Source organism: Podarcis pityusensis (assembly GCF_964106645.2).
Source record: "Podarcis pityusensis genome assembly, chromosome: 6".
NCBI lineage: Eukaryota > Metazoa > Chordata > Lepidosauria > Squamata > Lacertidae > Podarcis > Podarcis pityusensis.
In genome coordinates, this window is record NC_138030.1 from 54,273,574 (window position 1) to 54,293,788 (window position 20,215).

Consider the following 20,215-nt stretch of genomic DNA (forward strand, 5'->3'; position numbering starts at 1 on the left):
TGGTTAAGAGCGGTAGACTCGTAATCTGGTGAACCGGGTTCGCGTCTCCGCTCCTCCACATGCAGCTGCTGGGTGACCTTGGGCCAGTCACACTTCTCTGAACTCTCTCAGCCTCAGTCATCTCACAGAGTGTTTGTTGTGGGGGAGGAAGGGAAAGGAGAATGTTAGCTGCTTTGAGACTCCTTAAAGTGAGTGAAAGGCGGGATATCAAATCCAAACTCTTCTTCTTCTTCTTCTTCTTCTTCACAGCTGCAGGATGAGAGGAAGTGTGGATAAGCCTATATTGTTATCCTGAGAAAGCAACCTGTATCTAGCACCAGAGATGCCAAACATTACAAGTCCATATGGCTTCTTGTTGAGCAGAAGATAAGTGGGTTTTTAAAAATAAACCCTACATTTGTACCTGCATCAAAATATGCAAGAGGGGTTTCACTTCCTAAGGAATTGATGCTACTGAAGAAGAATATCAAGGGAACTCACATTTCCCTGCATCAGCAGAATGTCACTGCTCCAAATGCATAATGTGGTATGAAGCAGACAGTGTTTTGGAAAACGTCTGACACATAATGCATCGCTGGAAGGTTTTCCACCTACTATGTCCTCTAGATGAAAGGTCCTCTTACCGTTTCTTTCTGTTTTCTCTATGCTTAGTTCTAGCACTTAGGTGAGATGAGGAAGGTAAGGTGTTAGCATCACCAACCATGAGGACACAGAGCCGGACTCCTGTTTTAGCAGCATTGCTGCCACTTACCCTGACTTCACATCCTCCTGACATTGTTGAAGTTGGGGTGGTTCAGGTGTAACAGTGGGAGCAAAAAGTCAATTCAAATGAAAATTGGGAGGTTGGGGGCTGGACTGAGAATGCAAGAAGTCAGGCAGGCAAGCAAGCAGACAAACCGACAGACAGACATGTTCACAGACTGAGACACAAGGATGAACCAATAGCAAGGGCAAAATGAGAAAGTGGTTGGCTGGGCCCTGACCCAGGCAAACACCCTAGCATGACCTACAACTATGTATACCAGGACTAAACCAGTAAGAATGAATGGGATGTCGGAAGTGGGGGAACGAGGAAGGAAGAGGACTGTGGCAAAGGACTTGCTTGACATGCAGAAGCTACCAGGTTCAGACCCTGGTACCTCTTGGCAGGGCTGAAATAAACAATATTTCCCCTTCTCCTCTCTCCCCAGGAATCTCCTGGTTTGAATCTTTGCTGATTTTGATAGGTGAACATGCAGTTGTCTCTACCTGCCATACAGTTTGGTAGGGGGTCAAAGTGGAGGCAGGAGCCACATTGGATATTTGTGGCTTCCAAGGATCTAATGAGCCAGGAGCAGAGAAATGTGCCACATACTAGGTCAGACTATTTGTTCATCTAGCCCAATGGGTCTCTTTGGATTGGCAGCCGCCAATCTACCTGGTCTCAGACAGCGGTTTTACACAACACCTGCTCAACTCATCCTGTTTACTTGGAAATGCCAGGGATTGAAACAGGGACCTGCAAAGCAATGAGCTATGGCTTCTTCCTAGTAACAAAATTAGCCTGTGCAGAAACTGTCTAGGCCCTGAAGAATTTAGTTTTAATTATTTTATCAAAGCTATTCTTTGAAGTATAAATAACTCCCAGGATAAAGAACAAGAGTGACTAGTGGGGTGCCACAGGGTTCTGTCTTGGGCCCGGTCTTATTCAACATCTTTATCAACGACTTGGATGATGGACTCAAGGGCATCCTGATCAAATTTGCAGATGACACCAAACTGAGAGGGGTGGCTAACACCCCAGAGGACAGGATCACACTTCAAAACGACCTTGACAGATTAGAGAACTGGGCAAAAACAAACAAGATGAATTTTAACAGGGAGAAATGTAAAGTATTGCACTTGGGCAAAAAAAATGAGAGGCACAAATACAAGATGGGTGACACCTGGCTTGAGAGCAGTACATGTGAAAAGGATCTAGGAGTCTTGGTTGACCACAAACTTGACATGAGCCAACAGTGTGACGCGGCAGCTAAAAAAGCCAATGCAATTCTGGGCTGCATCAATAGGAGTATAGTATCTAGATCAAGGGAAGTAATAGTGCCACTGTATTCTGCTCTGGTCAGACCTCACCTGGAGTACTGTGTCCAGTTCTGGGCACCACAGTTCAAGAAGGACACTGACAAACTGGAACGTGTCCAGAGGAGGGCAACCAAAATGGTCAAAGGCCTGGAAACGATGCCTTATGAGGAACGGCTAAGGGAGCTGGGCATGTTTAGCCTGGAGAAGAGGAGGTTAAGGGGTGATATGATAGCCATGTTCAAATATATAAAAGGATGTCACATAGGGGAGGGAGAAAGGTTGTTTTCTGCTGCTCCAGAGAAGCGGACACGGAGCAATGGATCCAAACTACAAGAAAGAAGATTCCACCTAAACATTAGGAAGAACTTCCTGACAGTAAGAGCTGTTCGACAGTGGAATTTGCTGCCAAGGAGTGTGGTGGAATCTCCTTCTTTGGAGGTCTTTAAGCAGAGGCTTGACAACCATATGTCAGGAGTGCTCTGATGGTGTTTCCTGCTTGGCAGGGGGTTGGACTCGATGGCCCTTGTGGTCTCTTCCAACTCTATGATTCTATGATTCTAAGCTGGTGACCTCACTTAGGTCTAAAGGCAGTTCTATGATTTGTAGGTTGTGATTCTGTGTTGTGTTTTTATTTATTTATTTATTTTAAAAAATCCTAATTACATTTTAAAAGTTACATTCATGGAATGAAATCTTTAGCTTTTATAAACTAGTGTAGATTGATTAAATTCAGATTCCCTTTGGCTTCACCATGTTACCAATCTGTCTGATGGATGCTTACTTAGGTGGAATAAAACCCACTGTTTTGCTTCATCTTTTTTAAAAATTGTAGATTAGATGCAGGATAGGCCTACAAAGGCTTCCAGTAACAGCAAATTTGCAGTTTTCTCCATTCTCGCTTTTCCCCATTCCCTTTGCTGACTTTGCATCCTCTGCATAGTGAGACCATTATATGCGCCTAATGTAAAATAAATATTCCGTCGCTATTCTCATGTTACCACCTATAAAGGCAAATGTCTGTGAAAAAAATCAAAGGCAAATAAAATGTGCTTGGTTGCAGAAAACAAACCAAGAACTATCAATGTCCTTTGGGGTTGCTCAAGCAACAGTATGCATAATACTTAGGTTTCTTCAAGAATAATATCCCCCTTCTGCTTCTTCTCCCTCCCCTCCTCCATTTTTCTGCTATCTTGGCTTCCTAACTCAGTGCTTGCCTAATACCATGCTTTGTAGATGTGTTATTAGCACAGTTATAGGCACTGCCCATTCTAAACCCAGGAGTGAGATCCCGAACTTTTATGCCGTACAAAAGTAGCAAAATTCCCTTTTGTTTGAAAGTTGTTCAAACTGCATTTATGAAGCTGGAAGACAAATACAATGGGGGGGGGGGGAGCTCTGGCAGCCATACATTCAGCAAGTACCACAATAGTCACCCAGCAATTAAGTACCGTTTTTCCAAATGATGTTTAGACTTCATGGCTTTAAAAAGATTTTGGTTTATTTGATGGCTTCTAAAACCTAAATCGCAGGATGCTCTCCTTCTGAAGCAAAAGGAGCTCTATGAATCCCTACCAGTGATGCACCATGAAATTTAGCATATAACGCCATCTATTTTCATTTTGATGATATATGGGTATCAAACTGAGACTTCCTAACAAAGATTATGGTACAACAGATGCTTTTCCTGTTGCTGGTGTTATATAAACTAGATTGCAAAAAGAAAACTTCTGCTGCACACAAGGAGTGTTTGTGCACATTTCATTGTGAAATGAAATGCAGAACAAGCTGCATTTCCACATCTGTCGTCTTACAAGGGTACATGCATATAGGCATAGATGTGCACATTCTCTCTCAACAGATCAGCACATGATGTGCTGATAGGGTGATTAAAATATATTTAAAACCTGGCCACTTGGAGGGTATGGAGGGTATAATTTGTTTTTATTTTTTTAATTATGCTCCCGGTCTTGCATGCACTGTATTAGTTAGGACTATATTGGTGATAAAATAACTAGGAGCACCAATCCAAAGTGTTTATTATAGTAGCCCAGCCCAGCCCCAAAATAATGACATTTAAAACGGGTATCTCAAAATTTAGTCCAAGATTTATCATTTTCTCAATTACTGACTTCTGCACCACTGTAAAATTAAATGCATTCACTTTTATTGGTCCTGAGCCTTTTAAGGCATCAATGGAGTATTGGAAGAATGCAGCTCACAAGGACAGCCAAATCCTGGATCCCGCACATCACCTGATCTCTCATAAATTTCCAAATCTTTTTAAAAATCGGGTTGCCTACCATTTGCATCTTACAGAAGTTACCCTTTCGAAGGTTGCTTTGTAGCCAGAAGCTTTGTAGGTGGAGGTTAATGGATACTGTAAAATTATTGTAATTTTATTTGCAAGTTACATTTTCAGGTTTTCTGGGACTCATGCATTCCTTACATCAGGGAATGTACATATAATGTAGTCATAAATCTGCCCAGGTGGAGATAACTTTAGCATAGCATATTAATTTTCTTATTGAGTTCGACAGTGGTAAAGCAGGTAGGGTCTTAGGAAATGATGCCTTCTGTAAAACATGTTTCTGAGATGGAGAGCATCTTTAGGTAGCAAAACAATGTACACTGGCATGTGCGTATGAATAGGTTTTGCATCCAGTTCACAGTTGTGAAGCCAGCTTTCTAATACACAAGGAGACATTTGATCTTCACTACACATTTAAGGCACTATGATCCTACTTTGAAAATGTTCTCATTACCAGCACTATTCAATGTTTGTCATTAATGCCTCCAACTCAAAAGCAGGTGTAAAAAAGCAGAAATCATACTTTGCTATTGTTCACATGCACACAAAATACCACCAATGCTATTCCTTTAGATCTGTCGTCATTTCCAGTGAGCCTAACAGATACCAATCACTTGTATGATCTTCTTAGCAGATGAATCACTTCTCATATGTAACTATATACGGTCTAAGAATGCCCCCCCCCACCCCTTTTTGGAATATCTTGGTCTAGGGAACAAGCAAAGCTTTCTTTTACACTAAACTTATGCCAGAGTTTCTAGGATGGGATTTGCAATTTCCACACATAGGGATAAGGATATAAAGAGGTAAACAAGGCCTGATAAGCAGCTTTTCTGTTTGTAACATTTATTCTAGTTGTCCTTTCTTGTTGACCTTAAAAGGAAGGATTTTGCCAAAGTTCTAACATCCTGTCCAAGGATCAAACTCTTTCTATCTTAGGGGCTTATGGAGACTCCATTATTACCTTGTTATCTGAGAACCTCACAATCTGCAATGCATTTATAGCCACAACCTCCTTGTGAGGCCAAGAAGTGTAGTTTACTGTCATCATCCTACAGACAAGAGACCAAGGGACTTGGGCTGCCAGCCTTTGAATGCTCAGCTGGGAATAACACCCACTGGACCCAATGGGATTTACCTGCAAGTAATGCACAGGATGGTGGGACACAGGTGGCCCTGTGGGTTAAACCACAGAGCCTAGGACTTGCCGATCAGAAGGTCAGTGGTTCGAATCCCTGCGACAGGGTGAGCTCCCGTTGCTTGGTCCCAGCTCCTGCCAACCTAGCAGTTCGAAAGCATGTCAAGTGCAAGTAGATAAATAGGTACCACTCTGGCGGGAAGGTAAACGGCGTTTCTGTGTGCTGCTCTGGTTCGCCAGAAGTGGCTTAGTCATGCTGGCCACATGACCCGGAAGCTGTACGCTGGCTCCCTCGGCCAATAAAGCGAGATGAACGCTGCAACCCCAGAGTTGGTCACGACTGGACCTAATGGTCAGGGGTCCCTTTACCTTTACCTTTAATGCACAGGATTGCAAGCAAATGGCAGGCAATGAATGAATCCTATCTATGAATAGGAGTCATAACATGTTCATCCACCGTATGTGACATGTAATGCTTGACCTAGATATGGAAATATATTTGATGCCTTGGCTAAAACATGGTTTGCAGTCTTGATTTTCCATGAACAAGAAAATATTTTCCAAACACTTAACCCCTACCAGATTTTCACCCAAATAAATCCATGCATGTGATAAGAAGTAAAAGTGGCACAGGAAACGTTCTCCCTGGACATGTCTGTAGTACAGTGGTACCTCAGGTTACATACACTTCAGGTTACATACACTTCAGGTTACAGCCTCCACTAACCCAGAAATAGTGCTTCAGGATAAGAACTTTGCTTCAGGATGAGAACAGAAATTGTGCTCCGGCGGCGTGGCAGCAGCAGGAGGCTCCATTAGCTAAAGTGGTGCTTCAGGTTAAGAACAGTTTCAGGTTAAATACGGACCTCCAGAACGAATTAAGTACTTAACCTGAGGTACCACTGTACTTGCTAGGAAACTTTTGCAAAGCACAGGAAAAGGTCTAACGTGGCAGGGAGCTCTTTTGCCAAAGTCTCAGTTTTGCCAATGTGAAATATGCTCTCTGTGTTATCTTCCCAAACCTGCACTGGAGAAGAAAAAAAGAACCAGACTATGGAGGTAAGGGAAGGGAGTATCCTGCAAGAGGGCATAGCTAGATTGAATCTTGAACAGAAACACTCCACACAGCAACTTTTTGTTTCAGGTCTCACATTAGACCTTGTTTCCATGCTTACTCGGTAACATGCATATGACAGCCCCATCTGCACTACACATTTAAAGCACCATGATCCCACTTTAAACAGTCATGGCTTCCCCCAAAGAATCCTGGGATCTGTAGTTTGATAAATGTGCTGAGTGTTCGGAGATTCCTATTCCCCTCAGAGTGGTTTAACAAGTCAATTTCTCACCTCAGGGGAATTCTGGGAATTGTAGGTCTGTCATGGAAATAGGGGTCTCCTAACCAGTGCTTTTCTTATAGAGTACTGTTATAAGAAGAAACCGCTCCTTTTTCCTTATGGGGTACCCAAGAGCCCGTATAGAGTCCTTATGTAGGTTCTCTATCAGTAGGAGAAACTAACAGAGGCCAACCAGAGAATATGGAGAAGCAAAGTGGCTAGTAAGCCTGATCTTTATTAAACTGTTGCAACACGGTGCTCACCCCCCCCCCACGCAGGAGGGAGGAGGAACCCAGAGCATTGGGGTGAAAGCTCTTATATAGACTTTTGAAATTGCCACCCTGTAGCTCAAGGCCACCCCCCAATACATCATACATACATCACTGAAGGGGCGGTCTACAGCAGAAAGCCTGTCTGCCAGGATATCCGATAATGGTCACTAACTGCTTTTACCTGGGCATCCTGGCCATTCTTTTGTGATAGTAAATACTCAGTTCCTGAATCCAGGTCACAGGCTCACACTATTCAGATTTGTGAGCAAAGAGACAATGGGGAGGTTTTCCCATTTCCTTCCTCCTTGCAGAGAAACATTTGAGGTCAATTTGGGAGAGTCAAAATGGTTTCAGGACTGTTTTCCTGTACTGTTTCAGACATGTGGTTTATATATTTATGTATGTGTTTGCCTGGTACATTTATGAATATTTATTTTACATCTTAGACCTTATAATTCTCATAACAGTACCCTTGAGCACCCCCCCAAAAAGCACTGCTCCGAACAACACTCAGGACCCTTCACAAACTACAGTTCCCAGGACTCTTTGGGGGAAACTACAACTGTTTAAAGTAGCATGATATAGCTTTGAACATATAGTGCAGATAGTACCCAAGTTCTAGTGCACCAAATGTTTTGCATTCTCAGGCTTAGCTTCACTCAACAGATACTTTCATTGGCGAAGAATCTGGCTGTCTTTTCTCTGCTTGTTAAACTCTTTTGAAAGGGAAAAGGGAAAGAAAGGAAAGGAAGCCAAAGGGCACATCAAAATATGGTCCTGTGTGTATATTAATGTTTCCTGCTGCTCTGCTATGCGGAGACCAGCTTAGAGAGTGCAGATATCTGTCAGGGACCAAATATGATGGGCCACCCATCAGCCTTTCATTAAATAGTACTTGTAGCCTCTGTAATTCTATCAATAGAGTAATCAGAGCTGCCATGTCTCAGGATTTGATAGAACAGCGGGAGCTGGGAAATGAAGACTGACATTGTTAACAAAGCCACTTCTGCCACTTAATGCCGAGGGAAGCAAGCAAAAAAGTTTATTTGTCTATCCACAAAAAGAAGAGAGGAAAAAGGCAGGAGTGGCTAAGTGTGAAGTCTGGGGTGACAAGCTTTGGGAACTTTCTTTTTCTTCTTCTGGGGTTGCCCTTGATCTAATCAATTCCACTTTGATATTTTGTCTGTTTTTTGCATTTATTCCACCATGGGTTGACATCATGCAATCTAGATAACCGAATTCATGAGCAAAAATAAAAGAGGGAAGGCAAAACCTGGCAGGGCAGATATTTCCTATCGAAGGAGAAAGAACCTAATTCCCTATGGAGAGGGATTTCAATGAAGAGATTTAAAAATCAAGATGCTAATGTCAAGTCCTCAGCAAGGCAACTTTTTGAAAAAATGTAGCAAGAGGCTAAAAGGCTTAGCTTCCAACTGCAGGCGGATTAAGGATGCATACAAAGGGCCAGTGATAGGAGATGAAAGAAAGGCAACATGAAAAATCAGAAAGAAAGAAATGAGGATGAAGATGGAGAGGATGGAGACTTAAACCAAGTTTCTGGGTTCTCTGTGCTGGTGACTGGCCTGAAGTTTTGAGGCTAGGGGAGATAGCCATGTTTTTCCATGATTAAGACTGCCCAACCTAATGTTAAAGAAAGAGAGAGAAAACCAGTGGCACACTATTACCTCACACAAGTGTGGGGCCAGTGAGAACCAGCATGGTGTGGTGGTTAGAGTATCGGACTAGGACCTGGGAGACCAGAGTTCAAATCCCCATTCAGCTATGAAGCTCATGTGGTGAACATGGACCAGTTAAACACCCACAGTCTAATCTACTTCGCAAGGTTTCTGTGGGGATAAAATGAACAAGGGGAAATATGTAAGCCACCTTGAGTTCCTTAGAGGAAAGTTGGGATACAAATGTAATTAATAAATAATGCCAATACCATTACTAATACTAATAATACCAAAGTCCTGTTAGGCTACAGCAGCATCAACATGTCCTTTGTTGGCACCTAAGGGTGGCTCATTCCCCAGAAAGTTTTCTTTCTGGTCTAGAACAGATATGATTTGGGACATATAATCAGATCCCCCCACTGGTGCTGGGGAGAGGTATCCTTAGTTCTTTATATTGTCCTGCCTTTTAGACCCTGCTCCCTCCTCCCCAAGAAGCTGCTATTAGATCCCTAGCAAGGCTAATTGCACCTTTGGGAGGCAGGGTAGATTTGGGGAAAACAGTGGTAGGCTAAAGGGTTAAACAGCACTCCCAGGTCACCACTGCTTTGAATCTTTGAAAATGGAGCCTCCTCCAACCGCCCAGAGCTGCTTCATGATAGGCAATGTAGGAATATGTTTTGTTTTGGCCCTCTGTGTTTAATGTATAGAAGAGAGACGAACATCCTTGTTCATTCATAAAACACATAAGCCACGTTTTGCCGAAGATCCCAAGGCAGGTTACACCAACAGAAGATGTGCACACCTACTCCAAATCAACTATTCAAGTCAATCTCGTGAGCCTTTGCATTCAAACACATTCTGGGGGTCCACTGAATCCCACCTAATTTAGCATACAATTGAATACGTTAGTAGTGCATTTTCAGGAAAAAGAAGATAAATTGGGTTGGATCCAAACTTCATCATGCCTAGATCAGATTGATGGTAACTTTATCACTAACTTAATTCCATTGAGTTCAATGAATCTTCAGAGTCTGATAATTCAAAAGAGTAATAATAATGATACTGATATGTTCATACTCTTGATGCCAAGCAAAACCTACTTGCTGGAAAAGAGATTGGGATCGCTGAGTGATTTGCAGCAGCAGCATCAAAATGACTTCTTTCACCTAAATTGGGTTGCTGAAATAAAGAGAGGCTGGTGTAACCAGGAACGGGCAGAAGGCTGGAGCTCACACAAAACCCTGCCCCATGCTATACTAAGCTGCAGGCAGTGGAACGAATTGGGCCCAGATTGAGCCTGATGTCATCAAGCCATAGCAAGAGGGGCCAGCTCAGGATCCAGCCTCTCCCTCTCCCTTGCCCCTGGAATGCCCAGACAGAAATCCTGCCAGTGGTATTCTGTTTGCCTGCACTTTCAGCAGGTGGACAGAGGCCAGAGGAGCTGTTTTGAGATGAGCAGAAAGAGATCTCCACCCCATTCAACCATCCCAACATGGCAGATCAGGAGTTTGATTGCAGCCTTAGAGACAAACCACTTCATTTTGGCATAAGCAGTTGGCATAGGAAACAGTCCGCAATGGGCTTGTGGTGTTCTGGGAAAAGACATATCTTCAGTTTGAAGAAGTGTATTTAATAGCTTTGAGAAGTAAGTTATAAAAGGTATTGATTTAATACCTCTTTGTACCATATCCCAAGCAGATCTTGTAACACCCCCCCCCCCAAGTCAAATGTGCAATTTGTGGCCCAGTGAGCCAAATGCAGGCCACCAGATGTGTGAGGCAGCCTGTTGAGCCCAGCAAATTCTCTTTTTGCCACACGCTTGGGATTGCACAAATGCACTTCAGGCATCCAGCAGGCTCATGACTGTTGAATAGATTTTTGACTTGATGAGTCACAAACTGCAAATACCCCCCTCTACAGCATCCTATTATTATTATTATTATCATCATCATCATCATCATCATCATCATTACTTATACCCCACCCATCTGGCCAGGCCTCCCCAGCCACTCTGGGCAGCTTCCAACAGGATATTAAAAACACAATAAAAGATCTAACATTAAAAACTTCCCTAAACTGGGCTGCCTTCAGATGTCTTCTAAAAGTCTGGTACGGTGGTGCCTCACAAGACGAAATTAATTCGTTCCGCGAGTTTTTTCGTCTTGGGGTTTTTTTCCTCTTGCGAAGCACGGTGTCGGAAAAGTTTTGGAAAAGCTTCAAAAATCACCAAAGTCTTCAAAAACCTCAAAAAAGGCTACCACACCGCGTGCTATGAGTTGCTCCTCGAAGTCAAGTCGCAACTATATTAACGGTTTTAAGAAAAGGAAACAAACTTGCAAGACGTTTCCGTCTTGCGAAGCAAGCCCATAGGGAAAATCATCTTGCGAAGCAACTCAAAAAACCAAAAACCCTTTCGTTTTGCGAGTTTTCCGTCTTGCGAGGCATTCGTCTTGCGAGGTACCACTGTAGTTGTTTTTCTCTTTGATATCTGGTGGGAGGGTGTTCCACAGGGCGGGCACCACTGCCAAGAAAGCCCTCTGCCTGGTTCCCTGTAACCTTACTTCTCGCAGTAAGCACTATTCTAAGACACTATAGAAATTGGAATGAACCAGGAGTTGGGCAAGAGCACACAGGCATGGAAACTGGGTTGGGATACACAAATTTGCATAATTAAGTATGATACAATAGAAGTCTGCTTCAGGGATACAAATGCCGCTAAAATCTCCATCGTATTTTAAGTAGTGGTGGGTGCTCCAAAGATGGGATCTTCTTCCCTGTCCTTAAAGCATCTTCACTTCGTTTCAGAAACCAATAGAAGCCAACTTCAACTAAGCAGACACAATGCATTCATCCTATTTAAATTTCCAGTAGCATGAAACTTGAGAAAAGGGTAAAAAAGAAAGAAAGAAAGAAGCTAACCACTTCGAGAAGGGGAGGGACTGGCTGGAGGAGAAGCAAACCACTTATTTTTCCTCAGTAAGTGTTTGAAAATTGGATAGATTGAAAACAAATGCTTAAGGATGTTTCAGTATAGCATGCTTTCTAGGACTCTGTTTCCAAATTTTTCAGATTATATATTACAATTAAAGTAATGCTGAAAGCAGGTTAAAACAAACTCAACTGATGCCCATAACAGATTCAGGGCTATAAACGATCACAGATGTTCACATCGGCCTAGACATACCACTGGAATACAAACTCTGGTCATTTTCTAATTTCCATCATTAATACCACTAATTATATGTTTCTCAGGAGAAGATCCAAGATTTAGAATTAAGAGAGGAAATCTAGTTCATCGTAATCCACTCCTTTCAATTAAGGCCATAATACACCACGCAGTGGGATTGCTAGACAGAATGATAACATTACAAATTGCTCCCTTTGAGCAATCTGCCAGGTGCCAAGTGCAGCCAGTTCTTAGACAGCACCAAAAAGGACAGAAAAGGATCAGCAAGCCTAGTTGTGCTTTCTTTCCTCCCATGTTACTTTGGAATACGTTGCTTTCCCAATCAGGGGGAATTTTAAATGGGACTTTTCAAATTTGAGGTCACACAGTGCTCTCTTGACTGCTTCCACTTATTCCACAAGGACCTGCACCAACAAAATGAAAGCATGTTCTACAGGCCAGTGGCTGCCCTGGGGGCGTAGTGATGTCTAATGTAACACTTCAGCAGCAAATACTTCACATTTGAGAAAGAGATTTTAAAACTCTTCCTGAATGGCAGAGATTATTCAGCTTTCCTTACTAAGCAGCATGTTCTGAACAAGCAAGTTTTGTTCAGAAGCCAAAGCCCTTCTTGAATATATGATTATCTCTCCTCCTCCTCCTCCTTCATCATCATCATCATCTCCATTATGCTAAAAAGATGACTAAAACAGTAGCAGTGATTGCTGGTAGAGTTAAAATCAGGGACCAAAAAATAAATCAATATTACTAGGTCCCACTCCAAGAGGTTCTTCTTTTAATGAAAATAATAACTCCCATCTACAAAAATGTATAATATAATTCACATTTGAAAACTTTCCAACTATCCATTTTTATCAGAGTACTATTTAACCTAATAGAGCCCCAGTGTCATCAGAGGTACCTTATGTTTCTGGTTCATTATTCTGAACTTGGTTTCAAGTAGGGTGTACTTGATGTCGAAAACTTGACAGCTCTTTGGAGAAAGCTGGGTCAAAAGTATCTTTTTGTTCATTGTGACTGAGTAATTGGGTTTGTCTATTTTTAAAGTGGGTTTAGATTTGACCTGAATTGAAACTAATGCCTTGTTAAAGGATGCTCAACTTTACAGTATTTTGCAACTGCTTAATATCCCTGAAACATAACTTGTATCATGATTAGAAAATATTAAATAAGAAATTAAATCGAATGGCAACCTCATTTTAAACATCCACACTAACTTGTGTGCTGGCAACCCTGGAATAAGATAATAGTTCATGCATCAAAAAAAACAAGATGAATTTTTGGGCCAAAACAAACAAGATGAATTTTAACAGGGAGAAATGTAAAGTATTGCACTTGGGCAAAAAAAATGAGAGGCACAAATATAAGATGGGGGACACCTGGCTTGAGAGCAGTACATGTGAAAAGGATCTAGGAGTCTTGGTTGACCACAAACTTGACATGAGCCAACAGTGTGACGCGGCAGCTAAAAAAGCCAATGCAATTCTGGGCTGCATCAATAGGAGTATAGCATCTAGATCAAGGGAAGTAATAGTGCCACTGTATTCTGCTCTGGTCAGACCTCACCTGGAGTACTGTGTCCAGTTCTGGGCACCACAGTTCAAGAAGGACATTGACAAACTGGAACGTGTCCAGAGGAGGGCAACCAAAATGGTCAAAGGCCTGGAAACGATGCCTTATGAGGAATGGCTAAGAGAGCTGGGCATGTTTAGCCTGGAGAAGAGGAGGTTAAGGGGTGATATGATAGCCATGTTCAAATATATAAAAGGATGTCACATAGAGGAGGGAGAAAGGTTGTTTTCTGCTGCTCCAGAGAAGCGGACACGGAGCAATGGATCCAAACTACAAGAAAGAAGATTCCACCTAAACATTAGGAAGAACTTCCTGACAGTAAGAGCTGTTCGACAGTGGAATTTGCTGCCAAGGAGTGTGGTGGAGTCTCCTTCTTTGGAGGTCTTTAAGCAGAGGCTTGACAACCATATGTCAGGACTGCTCTGATGGTGTTTCCTGCTTGGCAGGGGGTTGGACTCGATGGCCCTTGTGGTCTCTTCCAACTCTATGATTCTATGATTCTATGATCTAGTCAATCCCATTATTACACCAGTCTTAATAATATACTTGCCAACAGAGTAAAATATTGGATTGGATGGCTAAAATGTTTAATTAGTTGACAGCCACAGAAATAAGAGAAATTCCCCAAAGGGAGGAGAAACAGCACTTCTGCTCTTTTTGTTCTGCCTTGAAATAAGTATCTCATTTGAAAAGGAACTTCTGGAGAGTTATGTAATGAATGTCATACAGTTGTAAAAATTGCCAAGCAAAGTCCCTGATGCTTTTCTCCCCAGAGTTGTGTACATTTCTGCTGGGGTCATAGAAGGACTGACGTTATTTGTCCAACAAGCCCAACATCACCAACAGGATACACTGCACTAGTAAATCATGTGTCAGCTAGCATGTTTTTCCCATTTTATTCCAACCCAGCCTTCTATTTTTGGCACACCTATCAACTAATTATATATTTTCACAGGTGATATTTTGGAGATTGTTAATGGAAAACAGCCACTCTGTCCAAAATAGTGCAGAGAATTTTTTCTTCAGAAAAACATCTGAAACCCATTATCAAGAAAGATACATAGATTATGAAAGCAAAGAGTGTCCAGTGCTGAGGGTATTGTTGTAAATAGAGGACATCTCTGATTTTAAATGTGATTAAAAAAAAAACAGACACAAGCCAGGTAACCAAGACTTTTGGATTTAACACAAACAATTGCAGAAAAAAACACTAAATTTAGAATAGATGCTGGTGAATCCCTTAAACCTAAATAATATATAGTGTGGACTTATATTGAGATCTGTCAACAAAGACAAGATCTACCCTCAGAAATGGAGAGACAAAAGTTTTTCAGAAGAGAGTTTTTAAAATAAACACATTGTCTTTCACAACAAATTTAAAGTTAACTCTCCTCATAACAACATAAGCCACTTCTTTACTCTCTATATACAAACAGCTATAAAAACAGTAAACACATCCAGGAACTTTCCTTCCTTCTTTCCTTTAGCTCTTTAAAACAGGAAGTGATGAGATTCCTAGAAAAATGCTGCAGGATCAACAAACTGCTATGCTTTATGTGTAACAGGTTGGGAAGCAATTCACTTCCTGATCTAAGTAAGTCAGGTGAAATATATAAAGGAAAGAGTACACAAAATGGTGCGCATATTGGAGAAGGTATCTTATTTATTTATTTATTTATTTAAATCGCAGTACTTCCTTCAAGGTGGAATTCAAGCCAGCAGACATGCACTCCTCCCTAGGCAAACCTCAGGTAGCCTCCCATTCAGATACTGACCAGAGCTCAACCTGGTCAGAAATGTGGAAGCATCATGTGCTCTCATACTATGTCTGTTATCCACAGTATGCATTCAACATGTAGAGAGACATGGTTTCATGTATATTTTTCTATGCAAGACACAACCATCCTTGTTACAAAAAGTCTAACACCATCAGACATTTGCTTGCGTTGAATATACCTAATGGCTTATCTTCTGCCTTTAGGACATGATCATGTTTTAAAGCCTGGTATCATGTTCAATGTGTGTGTGACAGAGAGAAACTGAGGCACCACTGCGTTGGCAATGTCTCTTCCATCATTGCTCTGCATTATGTTTCTCAAGCATACTCAACAGCTGGGCCTGCGTATGCACACATATTATGTTCCCCCTGAAAGAACAGCACCCTAAGCTTTCAAACGAATTTTGCCACTCAATCAGAAAAACACACACACACCACATTTCCTTGCCCACGAACTCCTAGGTTCATACGCAGTGTGTAGCTGAGAACAAGACACAACCAGTAGGAAAGAATGAACATTCCATGTTCTCATAGAATAATCTAGGTAATGAGTAGAAACTAAATATGAGACATACTAGCCTCTTTTTCATATCAGTCTCAAGATTCTGCCTGGCCCAACCTAACACAGGTCATTTTTCTAAGGAAGAAGGTTATCTTAAAACTTGACTTCTTGAAAGTGTGTGTGGCCTGCATCTCCTTACCTGGGAGAAGTTCAGCCCATTCAGTGGATGGCATTGCTCTTCCACCCTCTCCACAGCTCCTGTCCTTTTCTTCATCCTCTCCGCCTCCTGAGCCAGATAGAGGTCCAATACGGGCACTCCCCGGGAACGGATATCTGTCTCCGTGAGGGAGTTGACCATCAGCATCACCCAGACGGGCCTTTTGCGCTCCCAGTTCCCAGCAATAGCATTGAAGAGGTAATCGGCATAAAGACCTTTCCCCCGTTGGTCTGGCGTCATCCAGTGAGGGAGCATCAATTTGACGTACTCAAGGTGGCGCTTGAGGCGGTGGTAAAGATCCCGGGGGAGCACGTCTTGCAAGTTCTCCCCGTGGGGTAGCAGCTGACAGCTGGCCAGGCCCGAAATGGTGTAGGGGTCAGTGAGGTCCAGCTCAAAGTACACACTGGAACTGGCTTGGAAAGCAGACTTGGAGTTCTCAGGGACAAAGTCCCACACGCGTGTGTAAGGCACATGGATTGTTCCAAAGAGATAGGCAGGAGGGTCCCTCCGGATAGTCCAGAGGAAAGAGTTCAAGTCTCTTTGCTAGGGAAAAGCGAATGAAAAAGAAGGCAAGAGTCAGTTTGGTGTAAAGCAGGGGTCAGCAAACCTTTTCAGCAAGGGGCCGGTCCACTATACCTCAGACCTTGTGGGGGGCCAGACTATATATTTTTTTTTGGAGGGGGGAATGAATGAATTCCTATGCCCCACAAATAACCCAGAGATGCATTTTAAATAAAAGGACACATTTTATTCATGTAAAAACACACTGATTCCCAGACCATCCGCAGGCCGGATTGAGAAGGCGATTGGGCTGGATCCAGCCCCCGGGCCTTAGTTTGCCTACCCATGGTGTAAAGCGCTGAGAAAAGTATATTCAGGACCAGTTGGGGGGGGGGGATGGTGCAAACAGGAACTGTCCATCAGCGTTGTGGTTGAAATCATTTCCTATGGCATAACTTTGCAAAATGTTTTGAGGGCTGCCATTGTACACAATATCCTAGCCCTAACCATGCTGGCATGAAAGCAAGTTATCTATTGGAATCAGTATAAGACTGGTAGGACTGAAGCAGCAATGTGCAATGTGTAGGCCTGTGGATATGGTATGTGTATGGAAAGTCAAGCATGACTGCAAATCAGAGTTCATCGACGCTGCGGTTATTCTACTGAAACCAGTAAAACTATCCCAGCATGACCTTCTCCGGGTTAAGTGGATCCTGGATTGCATCCATAATCTCACATAGTCTACAATTAAACATGTGAGCAGACAAGTAGAAAAAACATGCATTCAGGAAAGAAAGATAAAATATAGGATGAAGGCTCAAAGTTGTCTGATTAGTTATGCCTTATCAACCAGTTAACGTTCCTTTGTGATTAAAAGAGTGGTAAAACTGAGTAGATCATTATACCAATAAAACTGGAGTCTTTTATTTACAATTAAGTGGTATTCAAATTCAATTAAGTGATATAAATAAAACTAAGCATCTTTTTTTTAAAAAAAACCTTTAAAAAAACAAAAACTTTATGAAGTGGGGATTATTGTATAAAATCACAGAAATATCTTATTCATGTGAGAATGAATACAAGCATTACATCGTGTGTTGTGTGTGTGTGTGTGTGTGTGTGTGTGTGTGTGTGTGAATGAGAGAGAGAAAGAGAGAAGAGAGAGAGAGAGAGAGAGAGAGAGAGAGAGAGAGAGAGAGATTTTGAAAAGATACATACCCATACACACCCATAAACACTCATACCTCAAACTGGATCAAAGAATCTTTACACATTTAACTATCTAGGCAGAAATCCAACCCAGGGTTAGAGCTTCTGGTCATTTATTCCTTCATTTGATATTTACAGAAACCCACTGTGCTATACAATGTAAAGTTTCAGCTTGGAGCAAATTTGTTTGTAGACAAATATGGATCACTCTGCAGGGGAATTCTCCTACACAATCCCCCATTGACTGCTCTTTTGAATTGTTCCTACGAACCATAACTTACAAGCAGCATTTTTTTAAAAAAACCAAACAAAAACCTCATTACATTGTCTATGAAAGTTGAATACAACCCATAGCCCTAGCCTATTCAGTGCAGAAAATTGAAGATTTCAACATAACTAACAGGATCCTGCAGGAAATCAATATCCCTCCGGAGATCTAAAGGATCTGTGAGACTGTCGAAATATGAAATTGTGGCAATCGGGAAGTTGACAAGCTTGCCACCCACGGGAAGAGAGAAAGGGTTACCTGGCAAATCTCAACTAATTTGCCAAAGTTTTTTGAAGTCTTGGAATAAGATTTCCAACAGGGCTCCAGTCCTTTATCTGGCATTAACTATTTTGCAAGTTATGTGAGAAATCTAGATTGTTTTGCGGGCACCTCCGTAGAGGAGGAGCAGAAGGGCGAGAGAAATTTCTTGCCAAGTGGTACCCAGGGACGGGAAGGCAAAGTGTCGTGACCGGTAGTAGTCCAACTACTCCTGTTTCACGCCAGCAGTGTGCTAGGGGCTTTGCAACCCGCAGAAGGAAAGAAGGGCATCGCTTCCTTTCCCCAAACCTGCTCGCTCGATCCCAGCCCACTTCCTCAGGGGTCGAGGGGCACAACCTCTGCCTCCCTGGGGTGCGGACGATCGGCGCTCCCTAGTAGGAGCCATATCCATCTATCTCGCTCCCTCTCCACTTGCAGAGGGGTTCCTCGCTAGGACACCCAGGAGCAGCCAGGAAAGGCAGGAACTGACCCGCGTAATTGGCCCGCGCCTTAGTGTAGTGCGGATGTTGCGGGGTGGGGGGGGGGTGTTATCTTCAGAAACTTTAGAAAGGGGCACCGGCGCTATGGGTCGTCGCTGGGGACCATCGCAGTAGAAGAAGGAGAGTCCCAAAGTTGACGGTGGCATGTGGGGCTGCCTCTGCGCCAGATCCCCCCCCCCCTTAAGCACCGGCAATCACTGACCCCCCACCCCGACCCCCGGGCCTCCTCCTTCCCTTCCCCTCCAGCTCACCGATCGGGGCAGCTCGCAGCGCCCTGGGTCCATCTGCTGGCGCCTCCTGGGCTCCGGGCGCGCCGACGCCGGCAGCACCCCCCCGACGACAGCCAAGCACATCAGCGCCAGGTGGGGCTGCATCCTGCTCCTCCCGGGGGACCCGCCTTGCCGGCTGCCTTCAGAGGGAACTCTCTGCCCGGTCTCGCCTCGGGTGCTTCGGTCCCGGCCACGGTCCCGTCCGCATCTGACAAGTGCAAAAATAAAATAATAATAATAATAATAATAATAATAATAATAATAATAATAAAGGGAAGAGGGAGCAGCTGAAGAAAGCTTGCAAAAAGAGAAGTGGGGCTTAAATGGCCCCACAAGGGCGATCCTGGGGGTCCCGGCGTTGATCCTGAGCCTCTGTCATGCTTGGGGGGCAATGGGACTCTTCGGCGCGGTAAACTTTCTGCGCTGCCCAGGAGTTGCTTGGGTCTCTACCCGCCCCCCCTCTCCGCCTTCAGAAGGAAGGAGGTGGGAGAGTCAAGGTTTGTCTGCGAGAGGGGGGGGCGGAGGTGGTGCCGATCCCGGGTTTGAGATGGCGAGAGACGGAGGGAATGCTATTTGAACAGGCACAGGAAGGCGGGCACTGCCGTGGATGTCATCATGTCAGTTTTCAAACACGGCGAGGAAAAGCCAGGAGGCCAAAAAGAAGGGAGAAAAGGGGGGGGAAAGAAACAACTTCGCAGCAACTTCCAAACTTTCCCAAACTTTTCTTTCCCATCCCGCCTGCGACTTCGCGGCGGCCAAGCCTGGAGAGGGCGGCTGCTGCCGCAAGAGGGCGCCTGGTGCACAAACAAAGCGCCGCGGAGCTCAAGGTAGAGCTAGACGGGACTCCCGGGAGGGAGGGGAGAGAGATCCCGAAAGGAAAGATGCGAAAGATCGGGGCGAGGCATTCTCCGACGGGAACATAGACTGGGGCGAAGGAGGGCTCTGCTTTGAGTTGCGTCAGGGACGAAGACACACTCCTTACTCAGAAAGCTGGGTGCATGTGAAAGGGGCTGTGTTAAGGGGGGGGTGTACACTTTGCACATTCCCTCAGCTATTTTTTGTTTCATGTGTCTGGAGGCTTGGCATTTTAGATTCCTAGACCCCAGAGAGGCTGAGAAGTGGCCCGTGTGTCTTTTTTCTCCAAGGACCTCAAGGTGGCACAC

At 43.6% G+C, this 20,215-nt stretch overlaps 1 protein-coding gene across 1 annotated transcript in view; it reads right to left on the reverse strand.

Annotated features, from left to right (window-relative positions):
• Positions 1-19,796, reverse strand: part of TRABD2B (TraB domain containing 2B) — a 238,865-nt gene extending 219,069 nt beyond the window's left edge. Inside the window, exons 1-2 of the mRNA XM_081009430.1 lie at positions 19,035-19,796; positions 16,030-16,590 (exon numbers count right to left, since the gene is read on the reverse strand). Coding sequence (XP_080865556.1) covers positions 16,030-16,590; positions 19,035-19,157 — 684 coding nt within the window. The 5' untranslated portion in view covers positions 19,158-19,796. The remainder of the gene's footprint in view (positions 1-16,029; positions 16,591-19,034) is intronic.
• Between the last annotated feature and the right edge of the window lie 419 nt (positions 19,797-20,215).